Raw genomic sequence first — 26,498 nt, 5'->3', positions numbered from 1 at the left:
TTTTTTGTTGTCCATTTTCTAAGCTTTATTAGTAAGCATGTAAACATTTTGCACATATCTAAACACTATCACTCAAACATATTCAATGTGATTAGAATAGGAATACAAATACAATGTGATTCAAACACAGTGTTTGATGGTGGTTGTGTTTGAATGGTGGTTGGATACAGTGGTTAGATAGAGCTCTGCCCTTGACGTATTAATAAAGGAGAGCGTGTGAAGGTGATCGGTGATGGGGGTGATAGATGATAGTAATCTACCGTATATCAAAAGTATATGCCTTATTTAGAGAAAAACTGCAAAAAATAATTGTAACTGTTAACCGTCTGAGACTTATGTTTTTATGCATGTTAAAATTGCTAACATGGGAGGGACTAGAGGTGTACTTACCCACGTATTTAGTTGATAATCATGAACATAGCTGGTCTCTTATACAAACAACAGTCAGTAGGTAGCAATCCTCAGACATACCTTTATCAGATACATCCTTATCTGTCATTGATATTGACCAAATTATGCATGTTATGCATAATGACTTGGTTAATATCGTTTACTTGTTCACATTTTAAGTCAAATTTGTACATTTTTAGTTCTTTATTATTTGCAGGACTATTATGTATTTGGGCGCTTATAAAGATAAAATGAATCTAAAATGTACAAATGAAAACGTAAAATGACGGTCAAGTAAAATGGTAAAGTTCTGATTTATTCGAGAAACAAGGTATCGCGTGAAAAAACAGAGGAAACAAAATATATATGGTTGCTTGACTTCCGGGACGCGCATTACTCATCCTTTTAATTTCAGTTTGGTATTACTTTGATTTTTGCTTACCTCTGTTCACCTTCCAATCACGGTTCTTAGGCTCTTAGCTATATTTTTACCATTTACTCCGTAAACCAGTAAGGTTGGAGAAATGGTTAGCACTTTTTTTTTTGAAAACAGAGGTCAAAAGTTTTATCCATATCTTGTAATATTGCAGGTTCTTCTCTATCTTAGTCTCTTAGATAGTTAGACAAAAGAAACAGTTTCTGTGATAATGGTAAGGTTGTCTGCATTTTAACCTCTCACGTATTACTGAAATATTAAAAAAAAAAAAAACATTGAATGGTTACTTTTTCTACATTCTTACCATTTGACTTTCATTTGTTAAATTGTTTTGATGGGACTTGGCGAAAATCACACGTACAGCAATTAATATCTCTTTGTTCCAACCGAGCCTATTAACAACAGGATCGGAAGTGGAAAATAAATGTCTACGTGATATTATGAAAAGGGGGAGATCCCTACTTTACAGCCAGATGATTATGTTATTAATCTAAGTTAATTAACCTTAACTCCTTAAGTGATATAGAATGACATGGCAAGCCACATAAGACGCCATGTCAGTTAGTAAACTTGGTGTTTGTAATTTATTAGTTATCCTAGCATTTCTTGATGAGAGAGGACCTTATCAATAAAGCTTGAACAACCAATTTCTACTCCATGATGTCTTTGGAGTACACCCAAACAAGACCCGAGTACACATTACCAAAAACAACAAAAAATAAAAATAAAGATCATGTGATGGAGTTTTTGGAGACACGCCAAAAAGAAAAAGAAAAACCATCCTTTGCAAATTAAACTTCAAATGCATCTTCAACATGACAAGTGACAGACGAATGTCAAACAAAAGCACCAATTGATCTAATTACTCCATTTGCAAGCAATAATAAAGACCACCAACAATACAAAAATTTAACCTTCCCGTAAGGAAAATTTAACCCACTCTTCCCAACTAATAGCTTTTCTCCTTTTCCTATTGATGAGTTTGAACTTTATAAATGTTCAAGGTTAACTTCTCTATCACACTCACTCACGGGCAGTGGACCCGTTCGTTCATAGTATAGTAAATAGGTAACACCATGATCGTTCGCAGGGACTATGTCTAAGAACTAAGCTAGGTGTAATTCTAGGATTTGGAGGTTTGTCACGATTTAAATAAAACTAAAATAATAAAAACATTAAATGATTAAACTAGCAAAATATAATAATTAAATCATTGTATCTAGTTGGAACAGTTCACATGTCATGATCATTTTGGAAAACAGTTTAGATTTGTTGAACAACTCTTCTCAAGTAAGGATTCTCGTTAGATTCACCAGACTACTTAGTAGGGTTGTCGTTAGACTCACACTACACTATAAACAGATTCTCGTTAGATTCACTGCCATGCATTAAGACCTGAGTTTTGTAACTATGACTTAATCTTCTATGTAAGTCAAGCTTCTTTTAGGTTTCTTAAAAAGTAACTTGACACTGATTACCCTAGTCACCCGGATCCGATTTCCGTTTGCCAGATCAACTAGATTAACCTAATAAAACACATGTTCAGTTGAGCCAAATTATTAATTAACCATCCCCTGCTCGGTTACAAGTCAAGAGACCATATTAATTATAGACCGATTAATGTTTCGCAAACCAAGTTAAATGACCCTAAGGCCTCGACGTCAGATCGACCTAACCAAATCAATAAAACCGGTTTGTATATGAAAACCAATAACATTTGTCTGACTCAATAAACATGGATCTGCGACAAGCATAGAAATGGTTCAACAATCTAATTTAGAAAACTAACATGGCATAATCACATTATCCAAATAGATGCAAAACTACTTAGCTACTCATGATAAGATAATTAAACCTAACAATTATTAATATAAATAAATCCATAGTAACAACTGTCAAATAAAATAGTCTTGCAATAAATATCTAACAATAATAAAAGTACTGAATAATAAAAGAGAAAGATCAAACTAAAGAGATGAACAATTGGTGATGCCCGATTACTGCTGATCACGCCGCTGTGACTTACGCATGTGCCACCACCGGACACTCTCCTAGCTATTGATGAACCCTCCTATTTATTATTTATTTGCGGCTGCTTATTAAATTGAGATATATGGCTCCGCTCGAAATTGAGGACGGCAGCACACACACGTCCAAAGCTGCGTTAACTATAATATATATAGTGTATGTGTTCCTTAATTCCCAAGGTAGGGAATTTCTTTAGCTGCTCGCCGACCTATTTCCATAAAGGCTTCGGCCTTTTCCTTTGGCTGCTTCACACGAGATGGGCTAAGCCCACTTCTCCTCTTCCTTTGATGGGCTGCTGCCCCTCTTTCTTCTCTTTCGCTGGGCTTATGCAAGACAAGGCCCAACTGGGTTGTGGCTTCTTGTTTTGGGCTGCTGCTGTTTTGGGCCGCTGGAGACCAGGCCCAAATGGGCTCCTTTCTTGTTTCTTTTATTCTGCTGGGCTCACAATTGATCAGGCCCAAAGTGGTTGATGCTCTTTTCCTTTTCGGCTGGGTAGAACCACGAGACACACCACTACCATTTTATTTCCAAATTGTCATATTGCTCTTTGACTTTGTTGACCAAGAGAAACGTACACCGTCTTGTCGATTCCAATATGCGGTATTATATGTGAACCTATATAAAATATACAATCTCATTAAGTACCATAAGTTCACATAAATAAACTCAATTAAACATTAAAATTCGGGATAATGATAGGGGAAATAATCACAAAATAAACGCTCATCATATACCCCCACACTTAAGTCTTTGCTTGTCCTCAAGCAAATAGTCCGAGAAAATAAAACAATGATGAGCGGACTACTTAAGTGTTCAAGTTATTCTACTTTATAAAACATTTAAAGATTAGTCATGCAAAATGATTTGAGAAAGCTTTAAGACAAAATCAGTAAGCTATAGCTAGAGGCAAGATAATTGGTCAATCAAAACTAAAAGCTAACTTTATGTTCGTGTTAATACCTCTAAAATAGTTCTATACTTCCACATGTCTTACAACTCAATCTTACTACCTTCGGCTGACTAGTTAAGCACTTTGTTAAAGTTTGTATAGCAATCAGAACTACTAGCTACTTAGCAAGGCATTTATATTTCAAAGTGTGTGTACTTGTGAGTAACTATCTAGATATATCCTCACACTACAGTCATGCTTACTAGCTAAATACAAAAGCAGTCATACAATATTATCATCTTTAATAGTTGAGACAGCGGTGACAGGTCGGTGATTCCTCACGCGCAGAGCGACATAACTCAACTAAAAGTTCACATCAAGACAACGGTGACATGTCAGTGGTTCCCCACGCGCAGAGCGACATAACTTGATGTATATATGTAGATTTTACTTGTTAATAGTTCTTTGAACTTTTATTTAATCTACTGATTGTCTTTCTTTAAGATACTACATATTTCATGCATAGACATTATCAAAGACCCCAGATGACTCATATTCCTACTCTGCATACAACTAGTTCACATTAGATAGTGTAAGAATTAAGGCGAACCATACATCTAAACTAGTTCCTATACAAGCACGTATATTAAGTCCAATTAATACACCTATACTTATAACTAGAAAGCTCTAAATTGCTAGGTATATTAAAGTCCGGTTAAGTGTGCTATGGCAAACATAATCGCATACAGTTTCAGTCTAAGCTCTAATCTAGTTGGAAGCATGAACAACCACAAATCTATAGTTAAGCTAACAATTCTAACTAACCGTTCATCCTACCAAGCTAATACTGCTTAATTATCGTCATCTTTTATCTACTTGCAAAGCTTATGTTCTCAAAATAGTTTTGAGACACTTAAAAAATTAAATTTGCATGAAATAAGTAGTAGAAAACTTGTGTAAAATCAAACAATTTAGACCAAGGGTTTTTCCTATCCATGCCCCCACACTTAAATTGTACAACGTCCTCGTTGTACTAGACATACATACCTAAGGGAAATAGGAAAAACACGTAAAAATAAAAGTAAAAGGGTTAACGAAACTTCTCGGGTCTAAAATTGCAAGATTGTTGTTGAAGATGGCATATGTGGAGCAAATTGAACATGATGAGCTTCTGATAACTTTAATCGTCTCCGTTTGATGGTGATCCATGGTTGCTTCTCCATCTTTTTTTTCTTTTTGTTATTTTCTGATTTTTTTAATTTTTTTTTTGGGTTTTTGGGTTTTTCTGATTTTTTTTTGGTTTTTTCTGTGATCTTGATGTGCTAACAGAGATTTGAGTAGCTCTTCATAAGTGTTGGGTGATTGAGAGGGGTTAGAAATGTGTTTCCAAGGTTTAAAATGAAGTTCAAACTGCTACAGGACCTCCCAACGGCGCTGGTGAAAAACCTGTGCATCTAGCGGCTCTTAAGTGGGCCCAGCGGCGCTGGTCGTCCAGAATGAAGAAATCTGCTCAAAACCAAAGTTGTAGCTCTCTTTCTCACGGTTCCGTGGCCCGGTCACTCGTCGAAAATGGACATTGGATGAAGAAGTTATGGCCAAAATACCGAGACAGCGCCAAACTCTTCATATCAATCATTTCCCCTCCGTCTTGAGTGTTGAATCACGAACCGATCCTTCTCTAAACCATTACTACAACACTTTGAGCTTGTGTAACCTTGTTCCTTGATGTTCTCCTCTTCACCACTTGCAATGATCCATTCAAGCTACCATTAACCTGTCGTCTACACATCTAAATCAAATTATCAAAATGGAAAATAACAAACTAACACTAAAACAAAGAAACTAAAATTAAAAACACGATTACTTGCTTGTTCAACCACTTGACTCATAAAAAGACAAGTAGACTTAGTCAATTATAGACTGGTCGACTTTTTCATAAACTCATTAGTGAACCTAAATATACTTGAATAATTCACTACTTACATTTATATAGAACAAGAAGCAAATTTTATTATAACACGAAATAACCTAATGCAATAAAAATAAAACACATACATGGGTTGCCTCCCAAGAAACGCTAAATTTACCGAGTCTTCAGCCGGACTCATTCCCCATACTTACCATGGCGGGGTCTTAAACGCTCCCACACTTAAAGTGTCGGGCGGTTTATGCGAATAAGGTGAATAGAATGTAAATGTTATCATAACCATTACCCAAACCATTTCCATCACCTCAACCAAATTCATTTTCAAGATGTAAAAACTATTTATATTCTTTCCAAATTTCATCTCAAAAATGTATCCTTTCATCCTAATATATACCATTTCAAAAATATCCTTATGACACGGAACCCTAAAGTATTGCATGTTAAGGCTTATGTCCATCCATTCTAAGGGGTTGGGAGCTAAGAGGTTGGGGGCTAGTTTCATGAATAAACAATAATGCATGTAATTACTACTAGCCTAAGATTAACCAATTTAATGCATTCAAAACTAGTAAAAACATAAAAGGTTAAAAAGCTCCCTGGATTATCCGACTTAGGTTGCACATGATGTTGCCTCGTGTCCTCAACTTCAGCAATCATTAGAGCCTTCTGCCATTTATCCGACTCTTTCTTCCGTGCCAAGATCTTCTTGAAAAGATTTAGCGGCTTCGACACTCCTACATACAAATCAAAGGAAAGCATTTTAGCAAATAATAAATCAAATAGGTTCGAATGCTTACCTGTTTCACGCTCCGTTTCTTGTAGAAAAGCGATCCGGATCTGATTGGAAGTCCATTTCGGGGTCAAAACAAACTTAGAACACGAATCTGTCTGAAACGGGGCTGCCAGCGGCGCTGGCAGGGCTGCCCAACGGCGCTGGTTATTGATCTGTAGCCACCAGCGGCGCTGGTGATCTTCCCAGCAGCGCTGGTTGTTATCCAGGTGCCATGAGCGGCGCTGCCCAGCAGTGGGAGCGGCGCTCCTTCTGTCTGGGCCAGGTTCCGGTTCTTCAATCTCCTTTTTGAATTTTAAGCTTTCAATCTCCGAGACCTGCCAATTATTCTCAAGTATAAATGTAAAATCAAAAGAGGATTCAGAATGCTTACCTGAATAAGTGAACTTATGGTTCACTTTGTTTCGAGTCGGTGGGATTATAGACTCCCCCACACTTAAAGTGTTGGGTGGTCTACGTTTGAAGGGTAAGAAATTCTCTAGTCGGACATTGGACTTCTCCCAGCTGACGTCTCGTTCTTCCTCATGAGCTTCAACGTCGGATGACATCTTCCTTATGGTGGATACAATCTTGGTTTCCATGGTCGGGGTCGTCACCAACTCTTCATCCCGTACAACTTCACCTTCTTCCTCCAATACCTCATCAACACGGTCACTTCCATTCTCCTTACTCGACTCGTGTGGTTCCGGATGTGGTATGTCATAGTTGTCTCACCTCGGGGTTGAATCTTCTTGCTTCATCTCAACTTCTTCTTCAAGTGCTTTGTTCTTCGTTGGGTCATCTTCACCTTCGCCCGATTCAGCCTTAAGTAAATTGATTTCTCGATTATAATTGTGTTGGGCTTCATTGGCATTCAACGGTTGAGAAAGGAACGATTCTTCGCGCGAGCTGGGGTTGCAGGTACCACCAGCGGCGCTGGTTCTTCTGTATCAGCTTCCGATTTGTCGATTTCTTCCGTTTCTTCTTCGTTTGGCTCCCGTATGACCTGCATTTCATCAACCATTGAGAAAACATTGTCCACATCAACAAGCTTGCTCTTGTTTTGCTCTTGTTTGGTTCCGGATGTAATCTTTGATTTGCCTCCCCTTCTCGACAAACTAGCTTACTCAAAATGTCTCCCGGCTCCATGAATTCCTTCAAGAACTTCTCCATCGTTATTTCACCAATGTCTGGTCGGGGATAATCGTCTATATCTGGGAACTCCTTTAAAAATTCTTCGTCGGTCATGATCTTGAGGTCTTCATTAACGCGACACCTCTTGCTTGAATCGTCATGCTCTTGCTCCGTCTCGACTCCTTGAATGATCGTCCCCTCTTCGGTGCTTGAAATTGCCTCATCTTGATTGGTTTTGCATTTCTTAGTGATTTGGGCTTCATACGCACCTTCCAAATGAGCTAAAATTGAAGTTTCACGAAAATCTGAGCTGCTACCGGGGCTACCAGCGGCTCTAGAAGTTTCCTAGCGGCTCTGGTCTGAAGGACCAACGGCGCTGGTTTCTCCAGAACAGTTTCAGATCTCTCGATCTTGCTTGTTTCGCCTTGCTCTTGCTCCTTTTTGACCGGGACTGCATTAGTAGTTGAGGAATGGTTCTCCACATCAGCAAGATGAATCTTGCTTGGTTCCGGATGTGGTATTCCATCTCCATCTTCGGGGGGTGACTGACAAACCTCATCGGGATGTTGATCATCATCATATATGACCGTGCAGCCGAGAAAATCCTTGATTGTTGGGCAACGCTCCTGTGATTGTTCCTTCCCGCTTGCATATACTCCTCCAAGAAAGTGTAGGCCTCTATTAATGAATAAAGGGGAAAGTGACGACCACAAGCAATGTCCACCTCCTTCATACTTGGAACCTCTAGTCCTAGATAAAACCACATTGCAGAATTATATTCAATTATCTCTTTGTCTTCCAAATAATCATCCGGCGGTCCAAGCTCCCAAAATGCGTTAAGCATCTTCTTCATTCTCTTCCAAGTGTCCACCCAAGTTTCACCATCTTCTTGCTTGAAATCCCTAATCTCCTCCAAATAAGCCACATACTCGTCATCGGATTCACAGTCTTCCAATTCCATGAGTGATGCCAATCCTGCAAAACAGACACTAGCTATACCCGTGAAAAGCACTAATATTTGCTAAAACTAAAAAGACTAAATTGAAAAGACAAAAACTAAAACTAACCTAAACTAATAAAGAAAAATATTTTTGGATTTTTTTATTTTTCAAATTTTTATGGTTTTTTATAATAATGAAAATGAAATGAACACCTAAACTAGACTAACTAAATAAAAATTAAACTAATCCTAACCTAACTAAATTCTAACCTAATAGTCCCCGACAGCGGTGCCAAAAACTTTGATGGGTTTAAAATTTATAAGTGTTCAAGGTTAACTTCTCTACCACACTCACTCACGGGCAGTGGACCCGTTCGTTCATAGTATAGTAAATAGGTAACACCATGATCGTTCGCAGGGACTATGTCTAAGAACTAAGATAGGTGTAATTCTAGGATTTGGGGGTTTGTCACGATTTAAGTAAAACTAAAATAATAAAAACATTAAATGATTAAACTAGCAAAATATAATAATTAAAACATTGCATCTATTTGGAACAGTTCACATGTCATGATCATTTTGGAAAACAGTTTAGATTTGTTGAACAACTCTTCTCACGTAAGGATTCTCGTTAGATTCACCAGACTACTTAGTAGGGCTGTCGTTATACTCACACTACACTATAAACAGATTCTCGTTAGATTCACTGCCATGCATTAAGACCTGAGTTTTGTAACTATGACTTAATCTTCTATGTAAGTCAAGCTTCTTTTAGGTTTCTTAAAAAGTAACTTGACACTGATTACCCTAGTCACCTGGATCCGGTTTCCGTTCGCCAAATCAACTAGATTAACCTAATAAAACACATGTTCAATGGAGCCAAATTATTAATTAACCATCCCCTGCTTGGTTACAAGTCAAGAGACCACATTAATTATAGACCGCTTAATGTTTCGCAAACCAAGTTAAATGACCCTAAGGCCTCGACGTCAGATCGACCTGACCAAATCAATAAAACCGGTTTGTATATGAAAACCAATAACATTTGTCTGACTCAATAAACATGGACCTGCGACAAGCATAGAAACGGTTCAACAATCTAGATTAGAAAACTAACATGGCATGATTACATTATCCTAATAGATGCAAAACTACTTAGCTACTCATGACAAGATAAAAAAAACCTAACAATTATTAATATAAATAAATCCATAGTAACAACTGTCAAATAAAATAGTCTTGCAATAAATATCTAACAATAATAAAAGTACTGAATAATAAAAGAGAAAGATCAAACTAAAGAGATGAACAATTGGTGATGCCCGATTACTGCTGATCACGCCGCTGTGACTTACGCATGCGCCACCACCGGATACTCTCCTAGCTATTGATGAACCCTCATATTTATTATTTATTTGCGGCTGCTTATTATATTGAGATATATGGCTCCGCTCGAAATTGAGGACGACAGCACACATACGTCCAAAGCTGCGTTAACTATAATATATATAGTGTATGTGTTCCTTAATTCCCAAGGTAGGGAATTTCTTTAGCTGCTCGCCGACCTATTTCCATAAAGGCTTCGGCCTTTTCCTTTGGCTGCTTCACACGAGATGGGCTAAGCCCACTTCTCCTCTTCCTTTGATGGGCTGCTGCCCCTCTTTCTTCTCTTTCGCTGGGCTTATGCAAGACAAGGCCCAACTGGGTTGTGGCTTCTTGTTTTGGGCTGCTGCTATTCTGGGCTGCTGGAGACCAGGCCCAAATGGGCTCCTTTCTTGTTTCTTTTATTCTGCAGGGCTCACAATTGATCAGGCCCAAAGTGGTTGATGCTCTTTTCCTTTTCGGCTGGGTAGAACCACGAGACACACCACCACCATTTTATTTCCAAATTGTCATATTGCTCTTTGACTTTGTTGACCAGGAGAAACGTACACCGTCTTGTCGATTCCAATATGCGGTATTATATGTGAACCTATATAAAATATACAATCTCATTAAGTATCATAAGTTCACATAAATAAACTCAATTAAACATTAAAATTCGTGATAATGATAAGGGAAATAATCACTAAATAAACGCTCATCACTTATATCGATACCATATAAAGGAGTAAAAACAATTTATTTATTTATTTTTTAAAGTGAGTTTTGATTCAAAATCCGCCAAACAGCATAAATGATGATATTAATAATTTCCTTGTTCTTTTGGTTAGAATATTGGTTCTCCACATGATTAAAAAATCAATAGATGCGAGGTGGTATGGTAAAGGCATCTCTATACACCAACAAATTATCTACCAATATATATATATATATATATATAACAAGGTGCTAAATTCATTCCTAAACAAACAAAATTCTTTGGATGAATTTCCATCTTTGATTTAGAGTTATTAGATCAAATTTAATTATTTTATCTTTCTTAAATATGTAGGCACAATAGGCTCATTCGATTGAAAGACGAGCACATATAACCCATCTGACTTATTTATACAAATGATGAATATAATTTGGCCCACTAGGCCCATTCAAGTGAACGACGAGCACATACAACCTATTTGGCCCATGAGATATCAAACGATGCAGATCTTTTGAATTTACATCCATATATCCATATATACATACACACGACTCACATGAGATATGAAACGAATGTGTATGCCCAATGGCCCATTCGATTAAAAGACGAGCACATATAATCCATTTGACCCGTTTGTACAATTGATGAACATAATTAGGACCACTAGGCCCTATCGAGTGAAAGATGGGCACATACAACCCATTTGGCCCATGAGATATCAAACGATATGGATCTTTTGGAAATTACATATATATATATATCCATATATACATACACATGAGTTACATGAGATATGAAACGAGTATGTAGGCCCAATATGCCCATTCGATTGCAAGATGGGAACATATAATCCATTTGACCCGTTTATGATTATACAAAAAATACCCCATTGAATTTAATTTACACTTTTTGGTTTTTCATTACAAATTTACACTTTTTACTCAATAATTTTAATTAATAAATCAAAATAATAGCTAATATATATATATATAACCCTTTGAATTTAATTTAAACTTTTTGGTTTTTCATTACAAATTTACATTTTTTAACCCATTAACTTTAATCAAGAAATCAAAAATAGTAGCTAATATATATATATATATATATATATAGGGGTTGGGTATTGTAAAACAACTATTAAAGTAAAACAAATAAGATAAGATCCTGACCCTTAGATCATAGTTAAATTGATGCACAAAGATTCACGAAGCAATTGATGTACGATGATATTTATGATGCACGGTGATTTCCACTTATGTAAAACCTATTGTTTTATTTGTTTTACTTTAATACTTGTTTTATTTTACCTAAGACCTATATATATATCTAATAGAATAATAGTTAATATTATATCTAGATTAATACTCGCGTAACACGCAAGAAACATATATAATTAATGACATATTAAAATTTTATAATATCATAAGTTAACAAATATTTAAACAGATAAGAATTAAACCACTAGAAAACATGAAGTTACATTAGTCGTCGATTAGATTCCGCTTAACAGTGACCAGACATTTCGCTTCTAGGCATGAAGTTCACTTTTGTAACAAACCTTAGTCATTGTTTGTCATATATATTTGTGTGTTATTTAACTAGAGTTTTGAAAAATGGATACATTATCTATTAAAGGTCTCGCTACGTAAGATTTTCGCTCATTTGGATGTCTTCCATTCATCCGAATATGTCTGCATTGTCATTGCACTTGTGATTTAACGTTTTTCTCGAATAATTTTGTTATACACTAAAATTTCTAAGCAATTTATTTATCAATCTATATATCGCATGTTGTGTTAATATAACTTGAAATTATGCATAATATCATTGCAATTTTCATATAATTATTTTTTTTATATATATTTGTGATAGCTTACTATAAACTTCATATTTGTTTTTTAGTTATTCATTAAGAAGGCCGGTTTGACTCTGGTCCAGTTTTTAAAACATTTATTTAATAAAAATGTTATATGATAAAAATCATATACAAAATCCTTATAGTCAAATTTTATTCGTTATATGATAAAAATCCTATACAAAAATATAACTTAATATAAACGTATTACATTAAAAAAGAAAATTTTATTGTAATAACATTAAAAATTAATTTTATAGATAAAAAAATGATATAAAATACAAATATATTAGTTTCTATAGTTATATCATTAAAAACATTAATTATTAATGTATACAAATTTAAATAAGAAATTAATAATAACTTAAATTTAATAAAATTAACTTAATTATAAAATAGTTAAATAAGGTACATGACATCATCATTTGATCTAATGACTCTAAATAAAAGTTAAAATTTATCTAAGGGTCCATACTTATTCAATTATGAATTAAGGTTTTTCTTTAATATATATTTAGAGATAATAAAATAATACTCTTTATCTTATATCTTATTCAATAGAATAATAGTTAATATCATATAAAAAATATTTTAATTGAAATATTTGAGATATGTTTCATTTAAAATATATAGATCAATTTTCTATTGATAAAAATAGTAAGCTATATTTTAAACCATAATAAAGTAAAATTGAATATTAATAATGTCTTAAGACCCTGTATCTACAATATTATATATATATATATACATATTTAGTCAAATTATCAACGGTGGTGTTGAGAAGGCTGACTTTAGCTTAGGTGAGTGACAACTTTGGGAATAGTAAGCAACTCCCAATGCCGTCTTCCACGGGTTTTGGGGTCCCAATATCGTCTTCGACGGTGTATGAGGGAGGTTGATATGTAGACAGCCTTACCCCTACCAAAGGTAGAGAGGCCATAGGTAGAAAAGGACCTCCAGCCTTGCTGGGCATGAGGACCTACAGCCTCCAACTTTGGGAATATCAACCTTTAACATTGATCTACAATTTTGGAGCATGTGGTAACAAAGAAGTTGCCTCTATTAAACAAAATAAAATAAATTATTGAAACTAATGATATATAATTTAGCTTGTAAATATGTGTGACCATCGTGATTACTATCATAAAAGAATTTGAAAAAAAATATAACGTTTTTACATACAACTATATTATCAATGTACTGTACATTTACCTAAACATAAAAAAAACATTTTTCCAACCTTTTTTTTCCGTATTATATTAAAAATCAAAACAACTCAAGATTTTTACCCTACCAATATAGAGGTTTATCTCAAGACTAATGTTTCCAACTAAGTGATATACTTTTAAAGAAGAGACTTATGACAACAAAGTCAATGTTTGTTTGTATTCTTTAATTATTAATATCTTGTAGTAACAAAATTACAAATATACCCATAAAAAAGTTTACATTGTACAAAAATTGGAGTCGGACTCCATCTATGGTTATATTTCATAAATTTTAAAAAGTTATTATAGAATAAAATCTAAACTCAATACTAGTGCGTTGTCTATGATGGATTCTAACTCTGAAAATGAAATGTAATGGATTGACTGGAAGCAATCGTCAGATAAAAAAGTGGGTGATTTAGGTTTTGGTGGTCTGGAGGCTCAAAATTTAACATTGATATGTACAAATGGATATGACATGTGGTTCAAAACTTGGACGCCGTGAGGTTTAAAATCATCCGTGTGATTCATGATTCCGAGTTTGCGTTCCTATGTAAAACAAATGGTAATAATATATGGGCAAATATATGTTACTCATTCTTTAAGACACACTTGATTGCTAACCCCTTAAGATGCTATTAAAGATCAGTTGAAAGTGAAAATAAGACAAGATTCTGAAATGATCATTGGCTTAATGGTGACAATCTTGCAACTCGATGTAGATAGTTGTATGCCTTGACACCATATAAAGAATGTGTCATGTGTGATATTTTTTATGATATGACATGGAAATCCGAATGACGTCGAGATATTTGTGATGACTTGGATAAGCAATAACTTTTGGCAATGAATAATTTATTGAATTAGTAACACCTAATGAATAACATAATAAATTTTTGTGAAATTATTAAGGTAAAAAAAAACAAATGTTAATAAAGTGAAATTGAACATTTTAATTCGTTAATTATTACTAATTCAATAATTATTACTTAAGAAAATTATATTTTTGATATCTATAAGTATAAAAATATATTTACTCGCGTATTACGCGAGACAATAATCTAGTTCATACATATATCTGAGCTCATATTTTATTGTCAATGGTAGTGTTTCTCATATGATAATTTTTGACCGAGATAAGCGTTACTTTGATTTTTTAACATAATTGTCCATATTAAAGCCTATTAATTACTATGTCTCAATGCACGGGTAACAATTTTAAGTTTAGTTGAAGACATATTACCTTACGCAAAAAATTAAATAAAAAACACCAACTTATGTCGAGATCTTGATTCATTCAAACAACAATTTGCTTCTTATATGTATGAATTAGAAGAGATGCTAACCCGCAACTGTATGTGGAAACAACAATTAGTGCATATTGGTAAATGACTAGGGATTTAGTGGTGTAATGTTAATAGGTCGTGTGACATGAAAACATTGATAGCAATATGGGGGAAATTCCCATCGGGCAACAACAATCTACCGGACCCTATTTAAGCATGCATATTATGCTAATGAAGACTTGGTGTTAAGCCTTGAAGCTTACATAGGAGAGCAAAAGCCTGAACCTAGGGTGAGTAAAGGAAGAACTTAAGTAAACGAATATTAATAATAGCTACGATCATCAAACCATCACCACCTACCCACCGCCTAGCCTCCCTAAGCTTGTGTTCTCGAGTTTATATGTAAAGGAAGCGGAAAGAAGAGAAGATGGGTGAATGGAAGAGAAGGAGTAGATTTTCCTTCCTTCCAAATCATCCAAAAAATGGGATGAAAATATCTTAAACAAACTCTACAGAATTCTCCTTCCAAATCTTTTTTCTTCTTCTTTTAAATAAAACTCAAGAACCCAAATATTTTTAAAATCCTTCACAATCTTTTCTTTTCCCTTTAAAACAAAACTCAAGAACAAAACTCAAGAACATACCCTAAGTCCCCAAGCAGGCAAGCATCACCAACCGTCTCTTTAGATGATCACGAAACATCACCACCCATCTATCAAGGATGGTCCAAGACTCCAAGTAACGGAATGGAATAACTAATAACTAAAGGGGCCTTTGAACGAAAATAGAAAATAAAAAGGACGTATAATGTAAATTTTGTGCCATTTATTTACACTCAAAGCCTTTGGCCGTCAAAGATCTAAAAATAAACGCACATACTGTACTTTTTATTTCATTTTAGTTTAATTCCCAAATCCATATTTTCTTTTCTGCAAAATTAGGGTTTTTCCGTTTCGTCTTCTTTCAAGGTAAATTCTAATTCCTCCCTCTATAATATATATATATATATATTACTATTTTAATAATAAATACTTTAACGTGAATTACGCATATATATAAATTATAGTATGTATATACGATATACGATGTGTTTGTGTATCTATATATCATTTATGTGTATCGAATTCACCGTATCTTTCCATAATTATCCAGATCTACACATTCTGATTTTTCAATTTCAATATTTTTCCGTTGACTTTGCTCTTAATTTTGGCATATTTTTTTGTTTATATGATTTTGTATAAAAAAATAAAATATAATTATTCAATGAAAATTATCAGTTAGTTGAGTTGTTGGTGGTGAAAGCAGATCTATCATTATAATAATATTGTATATATTTATATGTTTGTTTTATGTTATGTGATACTCGTAATTCAATAGCTATGTATATTTTAGATTAATTGTATAAATTTTGGATGTCACGATGGTGTCTCGAATGCTAATTATTAAAAAAAAATTTGTATAAACTACGGGAAAATTCGGAGATATAAGTTAATATTTCAGTAGGCTTTTAGATAGGTTTGTTTTAACCTTTAAGTAGTGTTGGTTACATATATGTTTATACAGAAGTTTGTATCTCTTTTTTTTGCAGGAAAATGAAGCCGATTTTCTGTGGGAATTTCGAGTTTGATGCACGACAGGGTGATCTGGAGAGGCTTTTTAGAAAGTATGGGAAAGTTGAACGTGTCGATATGAAGTCTGGTAATTTGGCTTTTTGTTATGTGCATTTTTTTTTGCTAATATATTGTCTTTTGTTTTGCGTTGTGTTATGCTATTTTTATATACCTGTTCTATCTCTCTGATTAAGCTTTACATCAAGCACTTGAAAATTCATGACAGATTACATAAGTGTATTTTAAAACGTATTACTTATACATATCAAAATGTCACATAAATTGTGATGGGGCTTTTACTTATTTATGTAAGGGTCTAGGTCCCCCTGTTAATGGAATGTTGGTGTTGTTTGTCTACATTCAGAATAAGTTTAGAATTAGGGTGGGATTCATCTACAAACCTTCGTAAAATTATAACTCTAATTTACTGGATATGTTGAGGTTCAGGAGAAAAGTCTCGTTATGAAGAGAATGGTCAGAAAAAGGGTTATGGTGGTGACACTTGTATGATGCATCAACCTGCAGTGAATGCTGCATCAGACACTTGTAAACCACAATAAACCTTTTAATGACCATTTTCACCAAAATGTGACCCTTTTTTCTGACCCTCCCTGACGAGATAATGCTTCATTTTTTATATGATTCATTTATGTTGTTACACTCGGTTTATACAAACAATCTAATGTTGGTAAGAATGGCATACCATAACACCATCCGACCACAAGTTTCCCAAAGCAAAAGCTTCCATGGTTTGAAGATGGTGAACCTGGAGGAGGTTGGGCGTCAACGCCTTCCCAACCACACGATTCAGCCAGATGCAGTGACTCCTTTGCTGAGTTGTTATGGGGTGTTCCGATGTGTTTTAAGAAAAACAAGAGTGATTTTTGAAGTGTAATACCCCCATACTCAAATAATTTATTGGCGCAGGGTTACCTTGGAATGAATGATGTTCCGAATTCCATTTCCAGGTCACGACGGGCATTCCTTGTCTTCTTTCTGCGATGGCCATTCTGATATACGATATACTTTGGCATCATCACCATCACACATTCACTACAGACATTGTCGCCTTACATTCCACGTCGTTTTTGCCTAGTTCAGTCGTCATTTTCAGACACATTACCAGCTGGAAACAGAATAGATCGTGAAGGCACTTTTTTACTTATACTGCCATGAGACATCCATCCATTCCATCCTCGGATTCTAGTATCATGACATCTCTTAGTTCATTGAGCAAGGTCTGTTGCTGATTTACTTAGCCTTAACAGATTGATCTTTATATAGGGTGAAACTATAAACAGTGTATGCACATGTCCGGTTGAAAAGCAGACAAGTCTGGAAAATAGTTGATTTTTTATGTATGCTCATGGGTGCATTTGTAACTGATGTTATGTTTTCTTTTTTACAGGGTTTGCTTTTGTTTATATGGAAGATGAAAGGGATGCCGAAGATGCAATTCGTGCTCTTGACCGCTATGAATTTGGCAGGAAAGGACGTCGGCTTCGGGTTGAGTGGACAAAGGTGACATTCATTTAATCTGTGTTTTTCTTCCCCATTTGTCAGTCTACTTGTCTTTTATGCTCAACTGTTTTATTGCTTGTTATTGGCAGCAAGAACGCAATGTCAGACAGCCTGTAAGCTCAAAGAGGTCTTCATCTAATTCAAGGCCATCAAAAACCCTGTTTGTTATCAATTTTGACCCATATAATACAAGGACAAGAGATTTGGAGAGGCACTTTGATTCTTTTGGTAAGATTTTGAACATAAGGATCAGAAGGAATTTCGCGTTCATACAGTATGAGCTACAGGAGGATGCCACTAAAGCTCTTGAATCTAGAAATATGAGGTATATTAGCTTTCTACTCTTTTGGTGTATAACTTAAGGGACATAATGGGTAGTCCCAGATGGTTGCATAACTAGTATAAACAGGTTCACCTTAAAATGGTTGGGGTTGGTTACACTATAACAATTTTTTTTTTTTTTGAATAATCAATTTTTGTATTCAGTTCAATTTAACCGGGACGAAAGACTGAAAGTGAAACCCTTTTATCCAATTGTGGTATCCAATGTTATTGTAATAATTTATGATTTTATATGGTAAGTTTGAACTTTTTAATAAAAAGTATGCGTGAAAAGTACACTTTTGGCTGTTTTCAGCCCGTTTGATCTGTTTTATTTTAAGCTTACTCATAGGGAATTGACCAAAATCAATTGACCCCTTAGAAAATTGTCAAGCTTGCCTCCCAATATGGATAATATAGTTATCTAATGTTCAAACACTTCAATGATGCATATTTTCTTTGATGTGCAGCAAGCTGATGGATCGGGTTATTTCTGTTGAATATGCCATTAAAGATGATGATGATAGAAAGAATGGGAATAGCCCTAATGGAGGTCGTGACAGGTCACCTCGTAGAAGAAATGATGATAGGGGGAGGTCACCTAGTCCGTATAGGAGAGAGAGAGGAAGTCCTGACTATGGCCGTGGACGGGACAGGGGTAGCCCTGATTATGGTCGTGGACGGGGCCGCAGCCCAAGCCCCCCGCGAAGGAACCGTGGAAGCCCTGATTATGGTCGGGGGGCTAGCCCTGGTTTAAATGGGAGGGATAGAAGCATGAGTCCGAATGGAAGGGCAAGGAACACTGATTATCGTCGTGATCGTAGTCCGAGTCCTCGTAGGGAGAGGGAAAGGAGCCCCCCTCGTCGTGGCCGTGGTTCCATTTCAAAGGAGAGGGTTAGCTCTGAATATGAACAGGGTGCAATTGTGAGTCCTAGGAGTGAAGGTAGGATTAGTCCCGGTGAGTCCCCTCGTGAAGCAAGCCCTGGTGTCAAACCAGGTCTGCCTGACAGCCCTGGGTATAGCGGAGCCGAAAGTCCACCCGAGCGCTATCGCAGGTATGTATTCATAGTAAGAGCTTTTTTTATCACTTGAAAAAGTGAATAATTTGTTTTTCATGAAGCTGTATTTGACCAAGTATGATAGAGGTGCTCGGATTGGGTCAGGATAAATCACACGTAAAAGTTTTTTGAGAGAGCTGGAAATAGCTCATTTGTCATAGATGGACCGCAACAACTTGGCGAGTTACCACTTTATGTTATATTTTAAGTTAATTTGTGAACATCTAATGTCATTTATGATTGCAAACACAGTTCTAATACCTTGCAATAACATTCTAAATTTTTGAATAAAACTTAAAAAGGATTTAGGAGTTGAAAATGCTTTTTCCGGCTTTCAACATGTTTTATGAGTTGGCCTGTTACTATTTTAGCTATTTTTTAGTTTCTATTTAGACTGGTTTGAGACGTAATCAAAACAATCTGTAAGTATATGGTTGAAATCTAGATATTGTCTTTGCTTTTGTTTCATGCAATTTGGGTGATGTTTATCTGTTGTGGCTATAGTAGGTCACCAGCAGCAAGGGAGAGATCTCGTTCTTGATTGGCCACCAACCAAAACCAGATGGTGAATGTCGGTAGGGTGAATCGCCTTGCAGTTTAGGATCTTATGGACTTTTGATTGTCTCAAACCTTTGCGTGTACTGTGCATTGCAGTGTAAGTTGTTGTAGGCTTTACATTTGAACTATTTGCATAATATGAAGAATGTAATGGAGGATTTACTTGTCATGTACTGAAGCTGCTGACTCTCAATCTAGATTATCTCTTTGATTCTGCTCTTGTATGATTTCCCCTACCTTTACTTAGTGTTTCTATTGTAACTATTGTGGTGTGACTCGGCTCCGTTCAAGTTACTTGGTCGTCGTTACCATCAAATAGAACATTCTCATTTTAAAACCGAGTCTCTTTAAGTTTATGAAGATTGATAATGTTAGAACAAGTAAATTGTGTTGTCAGCAGGCTATAGATAACACTTGGGGTGTTTAGAGTTTTTTTTACGAACAGCTCAGGCTGATAAGCAGATTTGAGTGTTTCGATCGAGAAAACGTATGTTTATTAAATAATATGTAGACTTATATTTGAGCGGTTTACTGGAGACTTGTAAATTCTTGCATTATATAAGCAAATTTTAGTGCTTATAAAGGCATTTGGGCGAAGAGCATGTGTTTAAAACACAACTACAAGCACAAAAGAAGATATTGAAACGGAGATGAACCAGACAAGCAGGTGTTGACAATTTGCGATTGTGCAAAATGTAAATAGTTGGTGACTTGGTGTATAGCGTTTACCAAAAAGTTCCATGTTTCCCTGGAGAGATAAATGTAGATTGAGAAATGTTATTTTGGCTAATTCCATAAAGGTAATTTTATTTATTTTTACTTCAAACTTTTTAAAGAAAGAAACCTATTTCCGTTTTGTTTTTTAAAAGGATTGGATAATAAAATGCGAATTAAAAAAAGGAATATCGTTAGTTTCATTCATTAGTCATTTGTTAATCTCGACTTGCCAAACGCATTCACACCATTAGAACTCAAGTGGACTGTTTGGATCTGGAAACCAATTCACCACTTGAACTCTCTTGTGTTTGAGAACTTGAACGAGCATCATTTGGCGATCTTCTCAAAACAAAATTTATTGTTCAAAATAAAGATTGATGATGCTATTTTCTTGTGCATTTACATGTTCAAGAAGAATAAATATTTAGTAGATACAATAACCACTAGCTTAAACCTCTCTAAATCCACTATATGGGCCCGGGGGATGAGTTTATCCGAAGTCTCGGGTTTGAGCCTTGTGGTTCTCATTTCAAAAGGTATTTTTCATAAGTAGAGGGTTGGAGGTCCATAAATGGTTAAAATTGCCTTCAACATGTCTGAATCGAAACTCACTTTGCCAAAAAAAAGAAAAGTAGATACAATAAATATTTTTATGTCTTGCGAAAATAAAACCCGAAGACAAATGAAAGTGGAAAACAACAAGACAATGAAAGTTGGAACTATTCAACACTTGCAATCTCCATACTATACAAATTAGTTGGAGGGAACATCAAGAGTCAAGACACATCAGTTTATATATGTAGGCCAGAATCTAAAATGGGATCTGTAGTGTTTGTAGAAGAGAAGACAAATCAAAACATTAAACCAAGAAAATTGGCTTTGTTGAAATAGCCAACTTCATGATCCTATGATCATTGATAGGACTTAGGATAAAACATCAATCTAGGACAACTTTGATTTGAACTCATCGATCAAAACACATCTCGTAGACCGTTTTTATCAATAGAAGACACACATTAATTTTGGTTTTACAAAAAGTCCATCACATGAGACACATTCTTTAGACGGTTTCGATTGATAAGAGACAGTTAAAGTTGATTTGAGTCCTAGCCTTCTAGGTTTAGGTTGCATAAATCATATTTTATACACCATTTGCATTGACAAATCTAGGAAAGATATATGGATTGTTGGTTTTGAGGTTGATGATGAATGCTACAAATGTAGTTAGACATTACCGAGATCAAGTCAAGGGATATGCCGAGGAATAACTTTGAGCTTGTTTTACTTAAGTTTTGTGATAACCTAGAAATATTGAATAATTTTAGGACTAGGATCTAACACACACATGACCAAGTATACAAATTAAATAAACTTATACTAGGGTTGAAAGATTTATGAAAATTTCTCTTAGGTCCAATACACCAATAGATAAAAATAAAATAAAATAGCCATCACACACCAATCATTTTCCTTATTATAAACAACATATGTATAAAAAGATTAATTATGGACGGTCGTATGTATAAAATTGTGAAAAGATTATGCTGATAATGACTTGACTACTTATAAATTAATATGTAGGTAATTATGGACGGTCATATGTTTCAGAAACTTGTAATAATAACCTTAAACTAATTTATTTTTTTAACAACTAAAAGCGACCCGCATTAGCGAAGGGTCGTGAAGACGAACCAGTACTTTAAGTATGTTCAAGAACTTGGCTTGGGGTACCTTAATTATCATTCAATTAGGTGTAGCTCTGGTATCATCAAACTTAGTAGTGACCACAACTTACTTTGTAATTCGTTGACTTTTAATCTATAAAGAATTGTCAATTGGTAAAAATATTACTCGTAACTAGCATGATGGTCCATTAGTTGGGCACTTGTCTCCAAATTGGTGAAACATTCTGAAGATCACTTCATCAATTCCTAGTTTTACTGATTCTGGACTCGCTAATTTTGTCCGTTCTTTAAATTAGTCTGCTTGCAAAAAGAAATAGAAAACGCATGATGACCAAAAGAAAAAAAGAAGATAAAACTTGAAAATAATATCGAAGTGTTATGCTTCAAATTATGTTTTCTAATTTGTTTGTTTACTTGGTTACCGCAAATTTGGGGGATAAAATCGATATGCTTAATTATGCCAAGGATTGAGTAGAATCGGCAACTCCACATATTACAAGCTTTAATGTACAGAATACAACTAAATGATGGAGATATTGTTGTAGATGTCTAAATCTTGTTGTAGCTATATTATTTCTCTAAATAAATTTATACATTGACATTTGGTGTTTTTTGTTTTTTTGTTTATGTTTTTATATAACGGCATGTTAGATGTTAGTTATTTGAACCCCAACAATTACATCCAAGGTGGACAAGTGTTGGAAGTTGTAACTCGTACAATCCTGCAGAACAGGAGTGATAACACGTGTGCCCACACACTCAAGAGGTAAATGCTCGAATCTATAGCTAGAGAATTAAGATTCGATCCCAAATCTCAAAACTGATATCCTCTTCACAGTTTCCTCAAAAAGAGTCCCAGCTGATAACTTTTTCATTTAATAACGAACGATATGTATAAATATATGTATGTATAGACTCTAATAAATATTGGTTAAAAAATCTTTAGTGTTTGTTTATATATCTTTGAGTGCATATGTTGTTGTATAGTACCGTTGACTTAATTTGTTTATGGAAGTTCTAGCTATCGAATAATAATCTTTCAATTTTTTCCTTATTATTATTATTATTATTATTATTATTATTATTATTATTATTATTATTATTATTATTATTATTATTATTATTATCCGTATGATTGACCTGGGAATTTAAAATGTGGTTAAAATAATGGGTACATAAAGACTCCATACGAGTAATTGACGTTGACAACTTGACATTGTACGTATAATATACGAAAGCCATCAACTTCATAATTTTAATAGTGTAAAAATTAAGACAAAAGTAGTAAATTAAACTTTTATTTTTGTAGTAGCAGTGCATTGTGCATACCTTACTTAAAATATTTGTACTTTAAACAGTGGCCTGATGCCATGATACATGCATGCTTGATAACTAACGAGAGCAAGTACTTGCGCGTTGCGGCAGTGAGATGGTGGAGTGATACCTAGGTCATAAAGTATGATAGGTTATAGGAGTTGATATGTCATAGAGTATGATAGTCAAATGCCTTAGCCGTACGGGCTCCGCCCTCGGATTTAAAAATTTGTCGAAAGTATATCTAATGACATCTCTAATGAAAGAACATGAAATTTGAAGAACACCCATACAATTTTTGTAATTTATCGATATACAATTTTTGAGATAAAAGATTTTGAATGAATTGGAGAAATAAATGATTTATGAAGGAGAGAGAAAAAAGATGATTGGTTGAGATTTGAGGAGAGAGAAAAAGTATTATAGTTATTTTAGATAAATATAGAATAGATAGGAGAGACATTTTGGGGAAGTACTTAAAATCAATATTGAAAATTTCAAGTTCAATGTTGAAAATCTAAGAAAAATCTGTTTTATAATATAGTATAGATTAATTAATGTCCTATTAGACTCTTATTAGGACATTCAATGCCATAAGATAAAAAACCACTTATTTTGATTTTGTAATATATCATTATCTTCTTCCAAGACATGATTGAATTTGCAAATACTTTTTGAACGTAAGTTTTGAATAAGATTTTGCACATTTAAAATGCAACTGCACATTTTAAACGCACTAGAGGTAAAGCTTATACAATAACATATATGAAAGACCATATGGAAACAAATTATATTGTGTTAGAAATATAAAATAAAAACAGCATTATATTGGTTGATGAACTAACAAATTATGAGGTCAGTTCATACCAACCTTAATTTTCTTGGTCTACTTGATGTTTTTAAGCGTTTTGCATACTTATCTTTGTATAATACTTGATTTTAGTACATAGACTTCTAATTTTGAGAGGAAAAAAAAATCAACTTTTGAAATTATGCATAAGATGTTTCTAAAGATTGGAGACTTTTAAATTGATTTCAATGAATTAACTAGGCTTTCACACACCAATGGATTCTTCTCAACGTTTATTCTTTGTTTATTTTTTTTCATATTCAAGAAAAAAATGTTTTTGTTATAAAAAACACATGTTTTAATATAGAAGTATGCATAGATAACATCTTTATATTTAACCGTTTAATTAAAGAAAAATAAGGAATTATATCACTTTTCAAATGTAAACGAAATTGAATCTTTGACAATGGTGTTTCCTGAAATTTATCAAGTAGGTAGAAATAGCAAGAGTAAGATTTTCTGTTAAAAAAAATACAGTTACAAGCACATAGAATATATTATAAAACTTGAAATATTAGAAAATCTGAAAATCATTTGATTTAAAAAAATTTCTCACGCAAGAACGGGGCATGTAAAAATTGGATTGTCATAATTGTTCGGTTTTGATAGTACAATGTTTAAACATTTTCAAATAAATTCCTACAATTTTGAGAGTACAATGTTTAAACATTTTCAAATAAATTTTATTATAATTTATAATACACATAAAAAAAAGTTATTAAAAATATCTTTCCAAAATGAGCAATGTAGCAAATAATATTAGCATATCTCATTATATTATTATGTAAACCAAAAACCACTTGCACGCGAGAACAATAATGAAGTAAGTAAGTAACTCCCAATGCAGTCTTTCATGGGTTTTGTATCCCAATACCGTCTTCGATGGTGTATGGGGGAGGTTGATATGTAGACAACCTTACCCCTACCAAAGGTAGAGAGACTGCTTACAGGTTCTACCATAGGTAGAAAAAGACCTCCAGCCTTGCTGGGCATGAGGATCGAACCCATGACCTCTGTTTCCAGAGGCATGAACTTCAACCACTGATCCAACCCAGTTGGTTTTTATTTTATATTTCTAACATATGGAAAATTGGTTTTTTTTTTCCATCTTAAACAACATTAATGAGAGTAATCGAATATATACATTAACTCTCATGTTATTGCACGGCCACCATGCTAACATATCGAAAGCTAAGGGTTAGTACTCAGATTGATCGAGCCAAGGTCTTTGTGTTGTATAAACGCTTTACTAGTATTGTACCTTTGTACTTAATATATGAGTGAAAACTGTTTGTGTTTTATATGTTCGCGAAATATGGGTTACATGATCCCTTTGTATGTTTAATTTGCTAATTGCTATGAGCATGGGGGCTTAGGCATAAGACGAAGTGGACGACCGGCCGAGGTCCGATTTCTTAAAAAGGCCTGATTTTTTTTATGTATTTATATAAAAATATATGTTATTAGTTAAGTCCGTTACAAATTTTAATAATTATCCAAAAATTAAACAATAATACCTAAAAAAAAAAGAACTCACGTACCAATTTGTTATAATCTTTATCATCGTTTTATATCTTAGTTTATATAATTATAGTTATTACACCTAACATCCGAGACTCTTTTTCTTTTCGCGGCCGAGGTTTATAATTCCTCGGAGACGGCACTGCTATGAGATATGCAACCCACTATGGAATAACATGAGAGTAATCGAATATATACATTAACATGAGAATTAATGTATATATTCGATTCCCCAGTTGGTTTTTATTTTATATGTACGCAACACGTTAACTTAAACACTAAAATTGAAAAAAAAAACCAAAAAAAAAAACCCCCAATCAGGCAGACTACTGAGCAGTGGCGGAGCTAGTAGGGGGCTAGTCGGTACTTAGCCCCTGCCATACCAACATGCTTCCATT

General features: G+C 34.3%; 1 protein-coding gene across 3 annotated transcripts; it reads left to right on the top strand.

The window, feature by feature from the left end:
• Positions 1–15,811: 15,811 nt before the first annotated feature.
• LOC122605906 (serine/arginine-rich splicing factor RS40-like) lies at positions 15,812–20,227 on the top strand. Of its 3 annotated transcripts, none has more exons than XM_043778877.1 (6): positions 15,812–15,910; positions 16,534–16,643; positions 17,964–18,076; positions 18,166–18,401; positions 18,868–19,452; positions 19,963–20,227. In XM_043778877.1, exons 2-6 carry the CDS (start codon positions 16,538–16,540, stop codon positions 19,994–19,996), a joined length of 1,074 nt encoding a protein of 357 aa, XP_043634812.1. In that variant the 5' UTR covers positions 15,812–15,910; positions 16,534–16,537; the 3' UTR covers positions 19,997–20,227. The 3 variants fall into 3 exon arrangements, with proteins under 3 accessions (XP_043634812.1, XP_043634804.1, XP_043634816.1); XM_043778869.1 differs by having other exon boundaries at positions 19,960–20,227; XM_043778881.1 differs by lacking the exons at positions 15,812–15,910; positions 16,534–16,643 and adding an exon at positions 17,510–17,793 and having other exon boundaries at positions 19,960–20,227.
• The last annotated feature ends 6,271 nt before the right edge of the window (positions 20,228–26,498 follow it).

This window comes from Erigeron canadensis, chromosome 1 (genome assembly GCF_010389155.1).
Source record: "Erigeron canadensis isolate Cc75 chromosome 1, C_canadensis_v1, whole genome shotgun sequence".
Taxonomy (NCBI): domain Eukaryota; kingdom Viridiplantae; phylum Streptophyta; class Magnoliopsida; order Asterales; family Asteraceae; genus Erigeron; species Erigeron canadensis.
This window is presented reverse-complemented; position numbering and strand designations above follow the sequence as displayed.

What these genes read in the sequence shown, in the direction of transcription:
- LOC122605906 (XM_043778869.1), top strand. Translation starts at nt 16,538, where the DNA reads ATGAAGCCGATTTTCTGTGGGAATTTCGAGTTTGATGCACGACAGGGT. An exon ending in ACGTGTCGATATGAAGTCTG is followed by an intron (nt 16,644 to 17,963) that starts GTAATTTGGCTT and finishes TCTTTTTTACAG; the next exon opens with GGTTTGCTTTTGTTTATATG. An exon ending in CTTGAATCTAGAAATATGAG is followed by an intron (nt 18,402 to 18,867) that starts GTATATTAGCTT and finishes TTTGATGTGCAG; the next exon opens with CAAGCTGATGGATCGGGTTA.